Source organism: Scardinius erythrophthalmus (genome assembly GCF_964197995.2).
Source record: "Scardinius erythrophthalmus genome assembly, chromosome: 8".
Taxonomy (NCBI): Eukaryota; Metazoa; Chordata; class Actinopteri; order Cypriniformes; family Leuciscidae; genus Scardinius; species Scardinius erythrophthalmus.
In genome coordinates, this window is record NC_138228.1 from 7325691 (window position 1) to 7343000 (window position 17310).

Below are 17310 nucleotides of genomic sequence, written 5' to 3' on the forward strand. Positions count from 1 at the left end.
AACAGCAGTTGCAATAGTCTTTTCTTCCTTATTGTGACATATTTTCAAATGAATGCCAGTTTGCAGTCAGTTGTGGAGGATATTTAGCCCCACCCTCTGAAAATCGAATACTTCCTTCCTACTATATAGTATTTGAAAAACAGTACGCCAGAAGAGTAGTATGTCCGAATAGTGTTCGAAAAGTCCCCAGATGACCTTCTTCACTGAGATTCTGAAGTGCGCAATCAATGGACACTTTACTATCCCATGAGGCCACGGGAGGGGATTTATTAATGGAAGTACACTTTTTCACTTTTTTAACGGTCGCAAAGTAAATTTAAATTCAAATGTAAAACCTATTCAGACAGTATGCAATTTTGTACACAGCGACACATCATGAAGAGATGTCATTGCGAGGGGTAGGAAAGGTTAACGTTTTTGATTAAAGAATCTTCTGTCACACGTCTTCACGTGATGTGAATTCATCGGGCAGTGTTTGATTAAAGTTAAAAATCAAAAAGTTAAAAACTTTGATAAACTTTTTTTCCTCACAAAAAGTGGCTTTGTTCTGATTTTAGCTGCTTGATGTAGAAATGTGGTATCTTATATTTTCAGTGAAGAGCTCATTTGTGTTTGCTTGAATAACAGGGAACATAGAAGTGTCAATGAACTGAATGAAAAGTGACTTTTGTTGACTACACAATATACTGGCGGAGAAGGATATGGAACAATGACCAAATAATGAGGAGCACATGGATGATACATTTACGTTACGTCTTGAACAAAGATTTTTGGAACCTGGTGTGACTCATCTCCGTGTATAACCATGTGTCCCGTCTAAATATATGAGGTGATAGAAGATAAAACTGTGTAAGATCACATTAAATCCACATTCAACCAAACAAAAAGGCAGAGTTCATATTCTCAAAATCTTCTTAAATCATAATGATTTGCAGACATGGTTTCAATCTAGAACATTGTTAATTTAGGGTGAGGAAGGTCTGAATGTTGCTGTAACACAGTTTAAATTATATTAACATCTTTCATTTCAGCAATATTTCAGCCTCTTCATTTTTTTTTTTTTAATCAATGATGCATTTCAGAGGGTAAAAACTGGCTGTATGACGGCCAAATGCTAAATAATTCACACTTCTTATAAATATTGCACATTCACACTTGGATAAAATCTCAACTGAGATATCTCTTAGGGTTCAGGGCACTCAGAGTTCAGGTGGATCCGCCGGTCCAATAATCCACTTTATGGGACTACTGAGACACAGCAAGATAAATAAACACATATGGTGAGGTAGGTCTTCATCCTATTTATGCTCATTTGGTTGCGGTATACGGGGGAAAAGTAAGTGTTTAATGGTTACGGAAAATGTATTTTTCAGTAATAGGTACATTTTATTCGATTTGTTAATGTTTTCTTTTGCTTCTGAGGAGACAGTTGCATTTTGTAAACTTATGTAAAGCACAGATTGTGAGGAAAAAATGGTTAGCTTTGCTGAGACTTAGTTTTGCAACATTACTTTAGTAAACTAACTTTTTTTTTTGGTTAAACTGTTTGATATATGCAGTACAATAACATTGAAGTTTTATCTTTGAATGTCAAAATGGGCACTAAATATGCCAGAAAACTGCATTATTTGTTGATAGAAATGTGTAATTGTATCAATCCAAATATAATTGTGAAATTCAGTAAATGCAAACTCAGTGTAACTATTATAACTTTGTGTACAGTAATTACATAATAATATTCAATAAAGCTATAGTTAATGTAACTGTGAAAAGTGATGCTGTGAATATTTCTTTACACTTATGCACTTTTTCCTGAAACTTGGGTATTTTTTCAGATGTTAATTTTAACATCATTATCATACAGTATGTGTACATCTGACAATGAATAAAGAATGTACACTTATTCATGCAATTCTAATCTTTCCCATTCAAAGGAAATGCCTCTGTGACAAATGAGGTGACAGGCGAGACTGTGAGGGGTTATTGATGAACATTTGTGCTAATGCAGTTGTTCTGCCCCGGATTTTGATTCCCACAGCTGGGCATTTCAGTTTATTGCTTACATTATACTCATACAAAAAGTAGTAAGATGTTTTCAGAAAAGCCAAAAGATATTCAGTCGTACAAAAATGGATCATTAAGTTATAATGCTGTGAAAAACATTACAAATCCAGATAACCCCATTCAGCTGGTTGTTTTCCAGTTAATTATCCATTTTTGTGATTTTTAGCTAAACATGATGTGTATATATATATATATATATATATATATATATATATATATATATATATACAAGTGCAACTATGCTGGTGATAACCTGGACCTAAAGCAGCACATCATAATCAGATTCAAATATTTACACATCACAATATTGTGACCATACATTATGATTACAAATTCTAATGAACATTTTCTTAAACCAAATCACAATATTTCCAGATTTCAGACTGATGGCATTCCAGTTAATTCTGGCCAATAGGACGGGAAGAGTCTGTGTGATTGATTTATAAAGAGAACATTTACAGTTATTATGCATTTAATTTGCATTTTATAGAACAGTTTATTTGAAATTGTAAATGTCACAACAACAAACAGAAGAGTCAAGAAAAAAAACTCTTCAGAAAGTCAGAATAAGCTGCAAAGTGGACAAGCCTTGATTATGATGTGCTCATCAGAACAAACATTTCACCATTAAGAGCAGCAATATTCAATCCATAATCCAAAGAAAATGGGAAAATGCTATGTGTAGGGACATGGTCGTTCTTTGGTCTTCTCCACAAAAGAAACTTTTGTGCTCAGTTCAGTGTTCAGTTGGGTAAATCTGCAATGTGACAAAGGCTTGATAATATGAAATTGACCAGGGGTGTCCAATCCTGCTGCTGGAAGGCCACTGTCCTGCAAAGTTTAGCTCCAACCCCAATTAAACACACCTGAAGCAGCAAATCATGGTCTTACTGGGCATACTAGAAACTTCCAGGCAGGTGTGTTGAGGCAAGGTGGAGCTAAACTCTGCAGGACAGTGGCCCTCTAGGACCGAATTTGGACAGCCCTGACACAGGCTGCGTTTACACTTGGCAATAACATGCGATCACCGTGATCCGATCAAGCAGATCGGATCATAAGCCAATCAGGACATGGTGCGTTTACACCTGTCCACATCAAGTGGCTTCTGTATCTGGATAACAGATCGGATCTTGCATTCCCGAGAAAAAAGAAAAAAGAAAAAAAAAAAGTCGGTGCAAAGTCGACCTGAACTGGTGGGTTTTCTTTTAAAAACAGTTTTCAGTCGAGGTGCATTTTAATTTTAAAATGAGGTGGAAGAAGAGGCTGCAAGTACTAATAATGTGGATAGATGCCGTAATGGAAACGGTATAGAGAAACATATCAGAGAACGTTGCCAGCTGTGATGGGAAAAATGGGCGTTCTTTAAAGAAAATGAATGGTTCTGCAACTTTAGGGTGCGAAAGCAAACATTTCAGTATATTTGTGATGTACTTCGCACTCGACTGTATCGCAAAACCACACAGCTACGTGCAGAAATTACTGGAGAGAGGAGGGGGAATAATGACAGTGGGTGGGGTTTTGTGTGACGTCCACCTGTGAATGCAGACACGATGGCTGGATTGCGTTTACATTACACTGAGATCCGATCACAATGCGTCCTCGACTACCTTCGAACCTAGACACGCTGATCGGAATCCGATCAGAAGCGCGTTTACACTTGTCTTTTCAATATGTATGTGGACAACATCCGGATATAGGTTGCATGTTAATGCCAAGTGTAAACGCAGCCATAGACACTATCAAAGGTGTAATAAAGAATGGAACGATGAAGAAATGACCGACCTCTGAATAAGAGGGAGGAGGCTGGAGGCGGAACTGCTGGATGTAAGCGATTTCTGGGCCATCCAACAGCCAGTCCGGTTGTGGCTGGTAGGTTGGAGTTCTGTGCTCTTCAAACTGTTCCTCTGACACAACCTCTGCATAGCTGGGTGGGGCTGTCAGGCAAATGATCATAAAAAAAACAAGATGCATGTACATATTTTAACTAATATGAACAAATTATGCATATATGTTAAGTAATTTTCTGGAAATAAAAGCAGTTATAAGTGAGAGGACGTGTCTTTTTTTGCAGAGTTTATAAGCTGCATTCACCGCATCAATAAATTCACACCATACCTTCAGCTACATCTGGTAGGGTAAACCTGGGGTACAGCAAGCTCATGTCCATAATGGAGTCCCTGCTCGTGTAAAAACTTTGACTGCAATGACCATCGGTACTGATAACCAGTGGAAGCTGTACTTTTAGGTTTTTGGCACCTGGTATCTGAACAATAACCTTTAGAAGAGAATATAAATTGTGTTTATAAATACATAGCTATATTAGCAAGTAGAGGTTATAGAAATTATTATAATTATTAGTAAATCAACATTTATTTACATCTATACTATGCTTATCAGAATATTATTACAACAACTGGTAACATTGAATAAGAAAAAAAAAGAAATCCTTCATAATCATCATAAAATTATTACTTACTGCAAGCAAGTATTCCACTTTCAGGATGTCTGAATTCAGAATGGATGGAGAAACTGGAGGAATCTTCAATGTGTTTCCATTCCACCTGCTAGAACAGTCAGACGGCACTACATTTCCACTAGCACTGGCAACCACCCGTTTGATGATTTTTTTTTTACCCTTTGCCATATAGGTCTGTATCTGGTATATCACTGCTTTTGGCACAACTAGACGAGAGGAGAGGTTCTCAATCAGAGCACAGATTGGGATTGATTCTCCTAGAGAAGACAAAAAAAAAAAAGAAAAGTGTCACACAAGATGAAAAGCAAATTATTTAAAATAACATTGCTATTACAGCAGCATGGAAGAAAATTGCTAAGCAGTCATATATCCCTTGAAATAAACTCTGTGGAATCATAAGTTTACCTTGGATCTGATGATGATCCACCCAGACATATGTTTTTGGGCCAAGCCAAAAATATTTAGTGGTCTTTTAATGGCCTTAACCATTTTAAATCACAAATCTCTTGTCAGGAAATTAGCAAGAATTACAACAAATACTGCAGCCTAGATAAAGTAATTAGCACGGAATAGACTTCCCCAACTTCCACTTAATGTTAATGGCTTCAAACGGTTCATGAGTATTTGAAAAAAATATCTCCCAGTTCGTTTGAGTTTCATATGAGACCAAATATTCTTGGTTCAAATCTGGCCAAAACATGAGCCTGATGAACTTGTTCTCAAGGCACTTCTTTGGTTGTTTTGGTTGCAATTTGGGCAGGAGCATTGTCTTGTTGAAAAACATCCTCTGATCATTCCTCTTTAGATAACAACTTTTCATTTGTGGGAAGCAAGCCATCCTGCAATATTCTCCTGTACCCCAAAGCATTAAATGACTTTCCACAGTGAAGTAGCTCACCAATACCAGCAGCTAAAAAGAATCCCCACACAACAACACTTTCTCCACTCTTCACTGTGGTAGAGATGCATTTATGATTATATTTCTCAGCAGATTTTTGAAGACACCGCTCTGGAGCGTTACCATACAACTTGGGTTCCATTATGATTCATCACTCCCATATTCTGCCAAAAACTTAATTCGGTCATTGATGTTTTTCTGAGACAGCAATGGCTTTTTAAGTAGTGCATTGGCTTAAATTTAGCGAATTTTCTGACCAATAATTTCTGGTCAAGACCTTTAAAAGCTTAGTGTTTAGCCATATTGGGCATGGCCCATTTAAAAAAAAAAGTTTTGCCTAAGGAGTGTATACATTTTATTCTTGTAATGACAAAGTAGATTATTTAGCAGCCATTACTCCAGCTTTCAGTGTCACATTATCTTTCAGAAATAATTTTAATAGGCGGATTTGCTGCTCAAGAAACATGGAAACCATGATACATACTTTTTCCGGATTCTTTGAGTAATAGGAAGTTCAAAAGAATTGCATTTTCTTTACTGACCCCAAATTGTTGGTTACGTTTGGTAACTCTGTTACCATAGGCAAACTTTAGTTGAGCAAAAACCTACAATATTCAAATACTGTCATCCTGTCACACCCAGAAAGCTTCAACGCTCATAAAAATATACTTATTTCATCTTACCATTGCAATAGCCCTGTCGGTCTATGCTGACAGACAATGAGATGGGACCTGACGTAAAGATCCACCAGCCGATCATCTTCTTACAGGTTTGTGACACTGGATACTGTAATGACAACTCTGAGTCAGAGGTCAGGAGGATGTTCTCTAATGCAGTACTTCTTTGCTTCAGATTTTACATCAATTCTACATTTAGTTTTTAACGGATGCTAATGTGTCTGCTAGAGATTCCAATACCTTGATTAGCAGGTGTCTTTAATCAGGTTTGATACTAAACTCTTCAGGTGCATTAAAATCTCATACTGTCTGAGTAATGTACTACATTAGAAGAAGAGCTAACTTTGAAGCCATTCAAAAAAAGTATGTTCTTTATAGTATGAATGAAGTTAGAATGTACTACATCTGGCATCATGTGACCTACAGCATTGACTGCTATTCACAACTTCTTTCCCATGGCCTCATGGGATAGTACATTGTCCATTGGATGCACACCTCAAAATGGGTATGCGTAGGAAAACAGAAGGCATTTTTGACATACTCACTATTAACATTGGCATATTGACATCAATAGGATTGATGATGCAAAGTTCCCTGCAAACACGTTGGTTCTCATGAAATGGTGTTTTTAAAACTGCCTGCACCATGTAGTAAACATGGCCATGTTTTCCAGAGAACGAGGAAACCAAGGGACTAGGAGACAATTAAAAATGTGCAGTGTCAGTGCTCTGAATAGGTGTAAAAAGAGTTAATTTTGAACTGCAATTAATACAACAATATATAATATATACACACAATGTATACATGTTTGTTTGCAATTGTCTTATAATCTTTTCTGCCTTTATGTTAGGCCTAAACAACAAACTGGTGTGTGCACCGGGTCTCACACTTTAGAAAGTGATTTGTTCAAATGGTGCCCAAAAAACTTGCACTAGGCCCCGACCCATGCTTGGAATAGCCCTGCCAAACATTTTAACTAACCTCTGAGGTAGTTGTAGTTCAAAAGGGATCTCATACATGCCACTATGAAGGATGAGCTCTTGACCTAATCAAATATTAATAATTCAAACTGTAAAATGATTTCAAAGGCAATGCAACAGTTCACACTTCAATCATGACAAAAAATCATGAGTAATTCCAGGCCTACCTGTTGATGCTAAAAGTGTCTTGGATAAGGAGAGATATTTCCTCTCTTCAGAACAGCGGGACCGTTTGTGCATCCAACTCACCTGAGCATATCCTTTCAGTAATACTTTTATGGCTTTGACTGTGGTGGCTTCAAAAATTTTGAGCGAAATATGTCCAGCCACTACTTCACCAGAGCAGTAACCATCTCTCTTGTCATTGTTGTCAAGAATCAAATCCAGTGATTTTCCTTCAACGTTATGTGTCATCTTGCTTTCTGGGGAGTGCATATGAGTACATTTCAATAGGAAAAACACACATATTGTTTATCTCGTTACAATTGTGGATTATTGTATCAGCATCGAGATTTTGAAAATGCTACCCATCCACACACACACACACACACACACACACACACACTTTATCTAATCGCATGTCGAACATGACATTAAGCTACTATGCTTGCCAATATCAACATAACTTTATAAAGACGCATAAAGTGCCTTTTAAACACTTTCAGGTAATGTTTAAAATGCACTATATAAACAATAATTGTATATTCTTTAGAATTGTTTCTCACTATGCTCACGCTGCAGCAGCACACGCCCGACTCAGGTTGTCTGGAAGCCACGCCCAGTGTTTATTTATATGGAGCGATTTGCATGTCTTTCAGGCACTATCCCCTCCCATCTGGATGTTTCTGTCATTCGATTCGACAGACATTTACAACAATACCGCAGCATCAGAAACAGAAACTTCATATATAAAGAGGGTAAATAAAAAATAAATAAAAGGCGGAATTAAATAAAAGTACGTTACCCCTCCCACAAAATGAAATATTTGATTACAATTATACAAATATTAAATGTATTTATATTTAACAATTGCATTGCCATTCAGATACAAAATATTTAATATTTCTTGTGGACCCAAATTTCGGTCGAGCTCACGAATATTAGGCCTGCGACAATACGTATACATTTTTTGATTGGTCAGTTGCTGACTCACAGCCAATCAGCTTGCTTGCTTTGATGTTCATGCAGCCAAACTCAGAGCCGTTATTTATGTCATATCAGAGGCCTTTCTGACGACGACTAGAAAGAAACTTCCAAACTGTCCACAGAGCTAATGAAAGGTTTGTTGTTATCTTCCCGCTAGTTCACAACACTAGAGTATATTCATTTTGCTGCATTGTTGTTTGTAATTGTTGCCTAAGTTACTCATGTTCACCACTTTCTGGAAAGATAACCATCACAAATGAACTGAAATTTCTGATGTATGCTCTTTTTGGGCATTGGCTTCACCTTAAAAAGTACCACGGGACTACTACCATGTTGTATTTTACATTTTCCAAGGACGTAGTATGATTTTGATGTGCAATTATATTAGCGATAAACGTCCTTTCAAGTGTAATATTAAAGGGTTTAAGGGAACACAGGCTAATTTGTCAGGTTTAAATGGTTTACAAGGCTTTCCAGTTGAGATGCAAGTAACGTTAGCACATTACTCGAATTTTTCTATTGACAGGAAAAGGTGTTTGTTTTTTTTAACGTGTTAAGGCCACCTCAATTCTCATACTTATCTTGGATCAGCAAACATCCAACCTTGAGGACATGTAGCTAATAGAAGATATCTCCTCTCCAGAAGTGTCTTCTCTTTATCACCACCCAATGGTCAGTATATAAACCTACACACCACTATGTCTAATGCATTATGCTCTCAGTACAATATTACCGGTAATATATGGGGTTAGAATTGTTGCATTATTCCAAATAAATAGATTGAGATTCACAACAAATGTAAAGAGATACACAAAAATGTATCAAATTCACAAATAAATAGATTAAGATCCACAAATAAATGTAAAGAGTTTCACAAAAATTGATAAAACTCACGAATAAATAAAATCAGATTTGCAAATAAACTTTGCATTTGTAAATCTCCTCACGCATCTCTGGATTTTGAAACACTTCTATCATAGACTTGTAGACAAATCCACAAATAAGTGGAGTCCACCCACCATTTCCTCAAGCCAATCAGATAACGGCCACATTGATCTGACCAATTGTAGCACATTCTCGCTACAACCAATCACGGTAAACTTTACATTCGGGGCAGTAACTGAATCTGATTCATTTTGAAGATATCTGCACCCTTGAAATGGAGCTGTAATCTATGGGTGCTTCATTCAAATTGAACTGTTTGTGTGGTTAAAACACCCTGTTTCCAAAAGATTGTTGGAGTTCCATCAGGTTTTTCATCAGAATAAACTCAGTATTACACACAAATTATGATCATCACAGATCCCGAGCATCATATAACACCCTCTCTACACCGGACTCAAGCGGCGCGACACAGCGCGTCAAAAGCAAAGCCCGTTATCTTCCAACCTAACATGTTTGCAATGTTAACACATTTTGCCAATGAAGTCTGTTTTCTTACCTGCAGATATATGACGTGTCCATAATCTTCCTTATTGACTAGTGCTGGCTATATGAAAATTCTACACTGTGTCTACACTGGACGCGGCGCTGTGCGACATGATTCATTGATAGTAAACGGATGCCCGTTCTTCTTCTGAAGTAGCGGCTACTACACGTAACTACACGGAGGTCACATAATTTGCATATTTGTTTTGTCCAGTGTAGACAGCCTCGCACGGGGTAGACACGATGTAAGAAATGGCAAAACGGATGATTTTGTCTTTTAAATAACAATCGCAGTGACAAATAGCTAGCTCTAGGACATTAATATTATGTAGAATACCAAATGACCATCATTGAAGATGTATCAGTACGAGCAATGCTGAAAAATACATCTTTGCATTTATTTTGGATGCTGTATGCAACTTTTACCATAAAAAAAAAAAGAAGTCTGATTCCTATGAAATATTATTTGTGTGATCAAGTGTTTTAACGGATAAATAGATGCAAATCGCTTGTCTGCTGGGCATTTCACTTTTAAATGCATGATATATCTTGGAAGGCAACATGTCACACGTTTAAAAATAACCCACCTATATCTTCTCAACAAACAAAGCGAATCGTAGTACTGGTATTTAATATTGAAAATACTATTTAACATATTTAATGCTCTATAGATCATTAGATCCATGGAGCTTAGAATTTCACCTATATTACACAAACTTGCGTATTTATCACGAGGTTGAATCCAGTTATTCATTAGTCAGCAACTTACTGATGCTTTGCTGTTCTATCATGAGTAACGTGACTTCCATAACGCGTTGTTCCCATAACAGAGATTTAAGCGGCATTTTCAAAGGCTCATAAAAATGTGTCTTGGCTTGATACACAGTCTAATGGTCTAACGAAATCCATAACTCTAACGAAATCCTAATTTTAAACATATTTTACTGAAGCAATTGTATGGGCCTTAGCCTTACACTTCCTATTTGAGCCAATGCAGATGAACAAGCAAAGTTATTTGAGGGCAAGACCACCCTGATCGTAAAGTCTAATGTGATTTGTTGTAGCGAGAACATGCTACGATTGGCCAGCTCAATGTGGCCGTTATCTTATTGGCTTGAGGAAACAGTGGGTGGAGTCCACTTATTCGTGGATTTGTCTGCACGTCAACGCTAGAAGTGTTTCAAAATCCACAGATGCAATTTACAAATGCACAGAAACCGGTTCACAAATAAATGCCTGGCAGAGTTGTGTTTGTGACATAAAACACATTTGTAAATGTTTTTTATTTGATAATCTCATTTTATTTATTTGTGAGTCTAATACATTTTTGTGAATCTCTTTACATTTGTTTGTGAATCTCAATCTATTTATTTGTAATAATGCAACAATTCTAACCCCATAGTAATACATAGAGCCATATGTTCTCTGAAATTTTCAGGTGATTACCAGTGTTTATGATTACATATTACTTTCTATTTTAGAAATACAACTCTAAATAGTAAAAGTAATCTTGAGGATTTTCTTTCCAGTTTCTAGTGTATCTTTCCAGGTGCAACATCATTCTAATTTACCAAGACAGCAAATGCAATAAAAGCAAGACTGTTAAAGCCATTCATGATGGCACAAGAGAACTATACTGAATGTGGTAGAAAGCAGTTACGGTTAGATGTACTGCATTGTTTGATATGATTATTCAGCATGAGTGAAAAAGAGAGGTCAGAATCAGGTCATAGAATGCAATAATCTCAGTTACAGGCGCCATCAGTACAGAAATGTGAGGTTTTGCAGCTTACCTAGAGTGTATGCGAGACGAGTTGTGTGTGTGTGGTGCGTGGACTGCTGCAATCTCCCCTGTTGGCTAATAGATTCGAGATGACATGTTCTCCGCTTCCATGCTGAATGTTCAGTGAACTTTCTGGCACAGAGGCTGCCTCCAAAGTGGGTTCAACCAGAGGTTAATATAAACAAACAGCAGAAAATGGAGAGCCAGGGATTATTAAATGTTAGGATGACTGACAAATCCCTCATTGCCATTAGCCCATGGCCTTCACCTATGCCCTGCTTTCCAAAAAATACTGTACCGTGGCTCGACAATTTTCTTTCTTTTTTCTTTTTTGACAGTGGCGTGTTTAGTTGGGGCTGAGAATTTGTAATGTGTGGTCAGAATGTGAGTCACTTGGCCAGAGAAAGCTTTTGCCAAAATGTCCCGTCACTATGGATGAAAGATTGTGTGCCCACATTTTAATGAGTTTAAAAATATGAAGTGTTGGGAGGCGTTTATGACAGCTGAGGTGGCCATCATCATGCACATCATTTGTTGATGTTATATCATGTAGCTATTCTTAATTTGATGAATTCTTGTTTTTAGTTGGTATCCCTGCATTTGACAGATTCTTTTCTCTGTGTTTGACAGTATGATCTATTTTAGTTTCAGGGTACTAATCAGTTATATAATTTAATAATTTAAAACTGTTGAAATAATTGCAGTTTTTGGTCTATTCATTTTGTAGTATGATGATCAGGATGCATGAAATATTTATTTTATTATTCTCAACAATTTATTTTTAATTATTTATGTATTTTTTATTTTTATTTAAAAAGATTGGATCACACATAAACATAGCTTAAAACGTCCCCTTTTTTTGTTAAAAAAAACAGTCTTTCCCCCAACCCTTTCTCAAGTACATAAAGATCATAACAGGAAAAGAAAGGAGATTATAACAGATCATAACAGGAAAAGAAAGGAGATTATAGAGTCAGAGCAAGAATAATAATGAAATACAATTTTTACATATCTGAACATGTACAATATTTAAATATTATTTATAAGTATGCCATTGATATATGAATGAATTGACATCTTTGTATATGGTTTTTGAAAAGTAGATTTTTTCAGATATTTTCATGTTGCAGATAATCACACGCACTGCCCTCTTGTGGATGAGCGATTCAATTGCAAGCAATATAAATAAATTGCCCCTTTTGTACTTTTTGTGATCTAACAGACAAATATCACCGTTCACCATCATTTGCAGCTTGCATTAATAAAGTATGGAGAGTTTAGTCTGTTATCTACAGCTGGGTAAACTTAATTGCAGCTTCAGCTTTGACAGGTTGTGTATGGAACATAGATTGTGTGTGTGTGTGTGTGTGTGTGTGTGTGTGTGTGTTTCCCTAGCTAACAATAACTGCAGTGCTCCTTTGAAATTCCTGCTCATATGGAAAGAGTTAATTCCAGGATGTGAATTGTCCCTGTCCGAGCAGCTGAAATTTATCACTGCCAGCGACAATGTGCAAATTTTGTGATGTAGGCAGTGCATTGTTAACAGTGATTGTCATCTAATTAAATCGTGGCTCGTCACAAGAGATGCTTTTTATGCTGAGATAAGCATTGGGAGTCTACTCAAGCGTTCCCAAGATCAATAAAGATGTTCCCTTCTGGATTACGAATAGTCTGAGGGTTACATGGGGCAGAGGAATTAATTAGGAAAGAATTCTTATATCCCCCTATAGACACACACACAGTTTAACTTTTATAGTGGGTTAGTTGAGGTGGGAAGGGGGTATTTAAATGGTTTGATGTCAGCTTTCACTCCGGTTTAATGCTGATGTTTAAGAGAAAGCATCAGGAAAACTTCTTAATCCTATCTCAGAGCAAATTAAAATTAAAATTATGTGTCCTAGCATATGTTTTTGTTCAGTAAACAATCTATTCGAAGGCATTTCAAATGTAACAACTCAATCATAATGTACAAAACAAGCCAATAATATTGAATTATATATATTTTGTTCAATATAAATCTGTCTGTATTATTCTGAGCACCAAAAGATGACTTCCAGTCAAATTTGTTTTTGTAGATTTGTGCAGATGTATTGATTGATTTAGTGCATCCAGGCGGCAAACGCTTGGTGAGCCCTAACCTGTCTAAGTACACTCTCATCAGTTTTAATGTGTTCAGTCTCATTGACTTGACATAAGCCCAGGGTCTCACTCCAATTCATTGCACCGTTCCCCCCTGAAAGAGCACAGCTTGAGACCCTTAGCAAAACCAACAGTGCTTTTTAGTGCTGAAATGCAATCAAAACAATGTGTGTGTGTATTTTATAATATATATATATATATATGTGTGTGTGTGTGTGTGTGCATATATGTGTTTTTAAGAATGTTTTCACTAGATATGGCAAACTAAATGCAGTGCATTTTATTGTCACTTGTGTGACTTATCTCTTTTGTTGTTTATGTGACCATGGAACAGTCCCAGATATCACCTTCTTTGTTCAAGCTCTTTTGTAGATGGCGGAACATATACACATTGTGTATTTTTACAGCGCGCTCAGGTGCATGGCGGTGTCATCCCCCATTGCTTAGACATGCATGTGTGGAGTGAGAGGTGAGCTTGCTAAAAGACACAGAAAATAGACTGATTGCAGAATAGTAGGCATGCCCGTTTAATGCACTCACACTCTAACCCTGCCATTCTTTCATCAGCCCCCACGCAACCCACCCCAAACACACACATTTTTCCATTGGCCTTGTGCAAACTGAACAAAGGGAACTGGTAAAAAGTAGAAGAGGAAGAAAAGCAGCTACAGAAAAGCTGATGTTCTTATTCGTATAATCCGAGGGTGCTCAGAAGTAGCTTGGGGTTAAACCTTCCTTCACTCCTTGTTCCTATTTCACACTTTAATGGCATTTTAATGCGACTGTCACTCTGAGGCAGGGTTCACGGCGCTCAGGTGTGGTCTTCAAAAGAGCCGGAGGAGGGGAAGCCTATAGTGCAATCCGTAGGCAGCACCTACATAGCATATTCTTATGTACATACTGTAAATAAGTTTTGTTTATAATGTAAAATTGACAATTTACTCTAGGTCTATTTTTTATTTTTATTTCTCTGATTCAATAACTCAAATTGAAATTACATAAAGGAAATTCAAACTAAATGTTTGTAGTAATGCTTAGTAATATTGTTCTATTTGTTAGACCAATTCATAGTTTGTTCCAGTGTCCTTAATTTCACTTTTATCCTGCTAGTCTTTTGTAATATCCCTTTATAATCAAAATTTTATTTTCAAGTTGGCACCCTCACTTAAGCTGCTTTTGAATCCTTCTCTGTACAACAGATAAGTTTCGGTCTTTATTTTCCTCCTGGTAGGCATCTTGTTAATTTCCATGTAAAATAATCAAGATAAATCTGCTAACATGTTTTTTAAGAATATAATTTCTTTTTTACTTTTTCGAAATCAAGTTTCCAAAAGTTAATGTATAACAGAAATTTTCCTGTTCAGCCCTACTGTAAAATGGATAATTTTGGATGGGTAGTTCATAGATATTCTTTCCTGAGGGAGATGAGCGATTACTTACCTCATTTATTTCAGTTTGGATACACATTTGATTTGATGGGATCAGATAGGATATACCTCAAGCTGTTCTCTTTTCTTAGCGATTGGATGTGCTTTGTTTGTAGTACATAACATCAAACATGCTAAGAGAACACAGGATAAGCAAAAAGCATACCTACATTTATTTATTTTTTAAAATTGGAAGTGGTTTTTAACACAGAAAAATTATAATAGACCTTTATTTGGCACCTGAGAGAGTATATTGTCCTCTGAGAGACAGAGCGGATACGTGTGAGGCAGATTCATTCAGGAGTTTCACATTAGCGTGGCGGCCAGTGTTATTACAGCTGTTGTGAAATCTTGACAAAGGGGTGAACTCCACTCTCTCTTCCTCAATAATTGGTTTTTAACGGTCTGTCCTCCGTATCCATGGAAACATAAAAACGCCACAGAATACACAGGAATTCCTGTTATTGCCTTGATGAAGCCATCAAAATGGATAAATTTTAGATGCTGTCAGCAGCGAGAGGCCGAATCTGGATGGTCAGAGACTGTGTTCAACAAACCTTTAAGTGATAAAATGTGAGACGTTAAAGATACAGTGACAGACTAGTGAACCTCTTTTTGTGTACAATATGAATAAAGAACATATATTATTTGCTTTTTAAAGTTTTTATGTACAACCTACTCTTTGGATTAAATGATTGTGAGTGAGAGCATTAGAATGTAAGATCCGTCTTTGAGAAAAAAAAGAAGGGAGGAAATGAATTTATCCGTGGGGGTTCATTTAGAAATCTGCTCAGGTGTCTGCATTTTTAATGAATTTCTATAAATTCCAAATGACTGATAGTTGTTATCAGCAGCGGCTCTGGCAGTGATCTCTACTGCATAGTTAATTGAACAGCGAACACAGTAATTAACAAAGTTAGTTATTTTCAGTGCTATAGGGCATTTGGTCTGAGCCATTATGGATCAGAATAGAGTGCTCTGCGATCAACAAGAAAGTTCTCATTTCAGGAGAGCATAGTTTGTCAGATGTCTTATGACCTCCCATGACCAGATTTGTAAGTGAACTGCAGTTAATTTTTATCCAAATGGAAATTTGACCATTTTACTGAAAATATTGCTTGCACATTTTAGTTAGAAAATAAAGTCAAATTTGTGCATCTTTTGCACTAAAATATGGTAAAATTGGTTGGGGTGGGAGGTAAATGAGTGAAGAAACAAACAAGTAAATAAATACTTAAGCAAATTAATGATCAAAAAGGAAACTCCCTTCGCCCGCACGATCATGTATCGCCGATCTCACTGGCTGACTATTGGACAATATAACAATGGAGCATATCGCCCATCACTAGTATTTGACCATTCAAGCGCAATAAGATGTGAAGGAGAATTAAGGGGTGTTTTTCTTTCATTATTATTATTATTATTATTATTATTATTATTATTTTGTATTTTTTTGTCAGAGAATCCATCATATAAGGGAAAAAAGTTTGCCTCCTTACATTTGTATTTTGAGTGTGATTTATTGGCCAAAAAAGAGAAAACTAAGATTAATTTAAGTGATTGCATTATTTACCATATATACCCGAATATAAGACGAGGTTTTTGTCCTAAAAATAGGCTGAAAAATGGGGGGTCGTCTTATATTCGCGATATAGACAAAATCACGGGGGGAAAGGGAGAAAGAACAACTGAATAAATATGAAATAGTGACTGAAACAGTCGGCTATACTTGCATGTAAAATTTGAGAAGCAACATTCTGTGTTTAGTTTAACTGAATTAAAACGCTGCTCCTCTCTGCCGCGCGAGACGCAGAGAGAGCGAGAGAGAGCGAGAGGTGCGCGCGCGCGAGATGCAGAGCGAGGTGCGCTAGACGCAGAGAGAGAGAGAGAGAGAGAGAGAGAGAGAGAGGTGCGCGTGCGAGACGCTGAGCGCAAGAGAGAGAGATAGAGAAAGGTGCACGCGCGCGCTGGAAGAGAGAGAATGAATTATCACTGCAATTTTCAAATAAAATTATTTTCTGTTGAAAACTAGATTTTTTCCACAAAAATAAGTCTGGAAAATGGGGGGGTCGTCTTATATTCAGGGTCGTCTTATAGTCGGGTATATACGGTATATATTTTCAAAATTTCTATAGATATTGTGATAGCTTCAGTGATTGTAACGTGTGTTTTGCGAGAGTGCATAACTCATGGACTGCTTCAGTAATGGTGAACGTTCTTTGCTCACTTTCTGTATATAATTTATTCCCAGTTTATTCCCAGATTTCGGTTATTTTAAAGGTCCTTACAGAC

At 36.7% G+C, this 17310-nt stretch overlaps 1 protein-coding gene across 1 annotated transcript; it reads right to left on the bottom strand.

Annotated features, from left to right (window-relative positions):
* Positions 1 to 2316: 2316 nt before the first annotated feature.
* Positions 2317 to 7862, bottom strand: LOC308695120 (arrestin domain-containing protein 4-like). Its single transcript, XM_081373105.1, has 9 exons — positions 7821 to 7862; positions 7263 to 7517; positions 7097 to 7160; positions 6661 to 6808; positions 6122 to 6224; positions 4541 to 4797; positions 4180 to 4339; positions 3847 to 3998; positions 2317 to 2821 (listed from the first exon to the last, which is right to left on the bottom strand). Exons 2-9 carry the CDS (start codon positions 7507 to 7509, stop codon positions 2801 to 2803), a joined length of 1152 nt encoding a protein of 383 aa, XP_081229231.1. The 5' UTR covers positions 7510 to 7517; positions 7821 to 7862; the 3' UTR covers positions 2317 to 2800.
* Positions 7863 to 17310: the final 9448 nt, after the last annotated feature.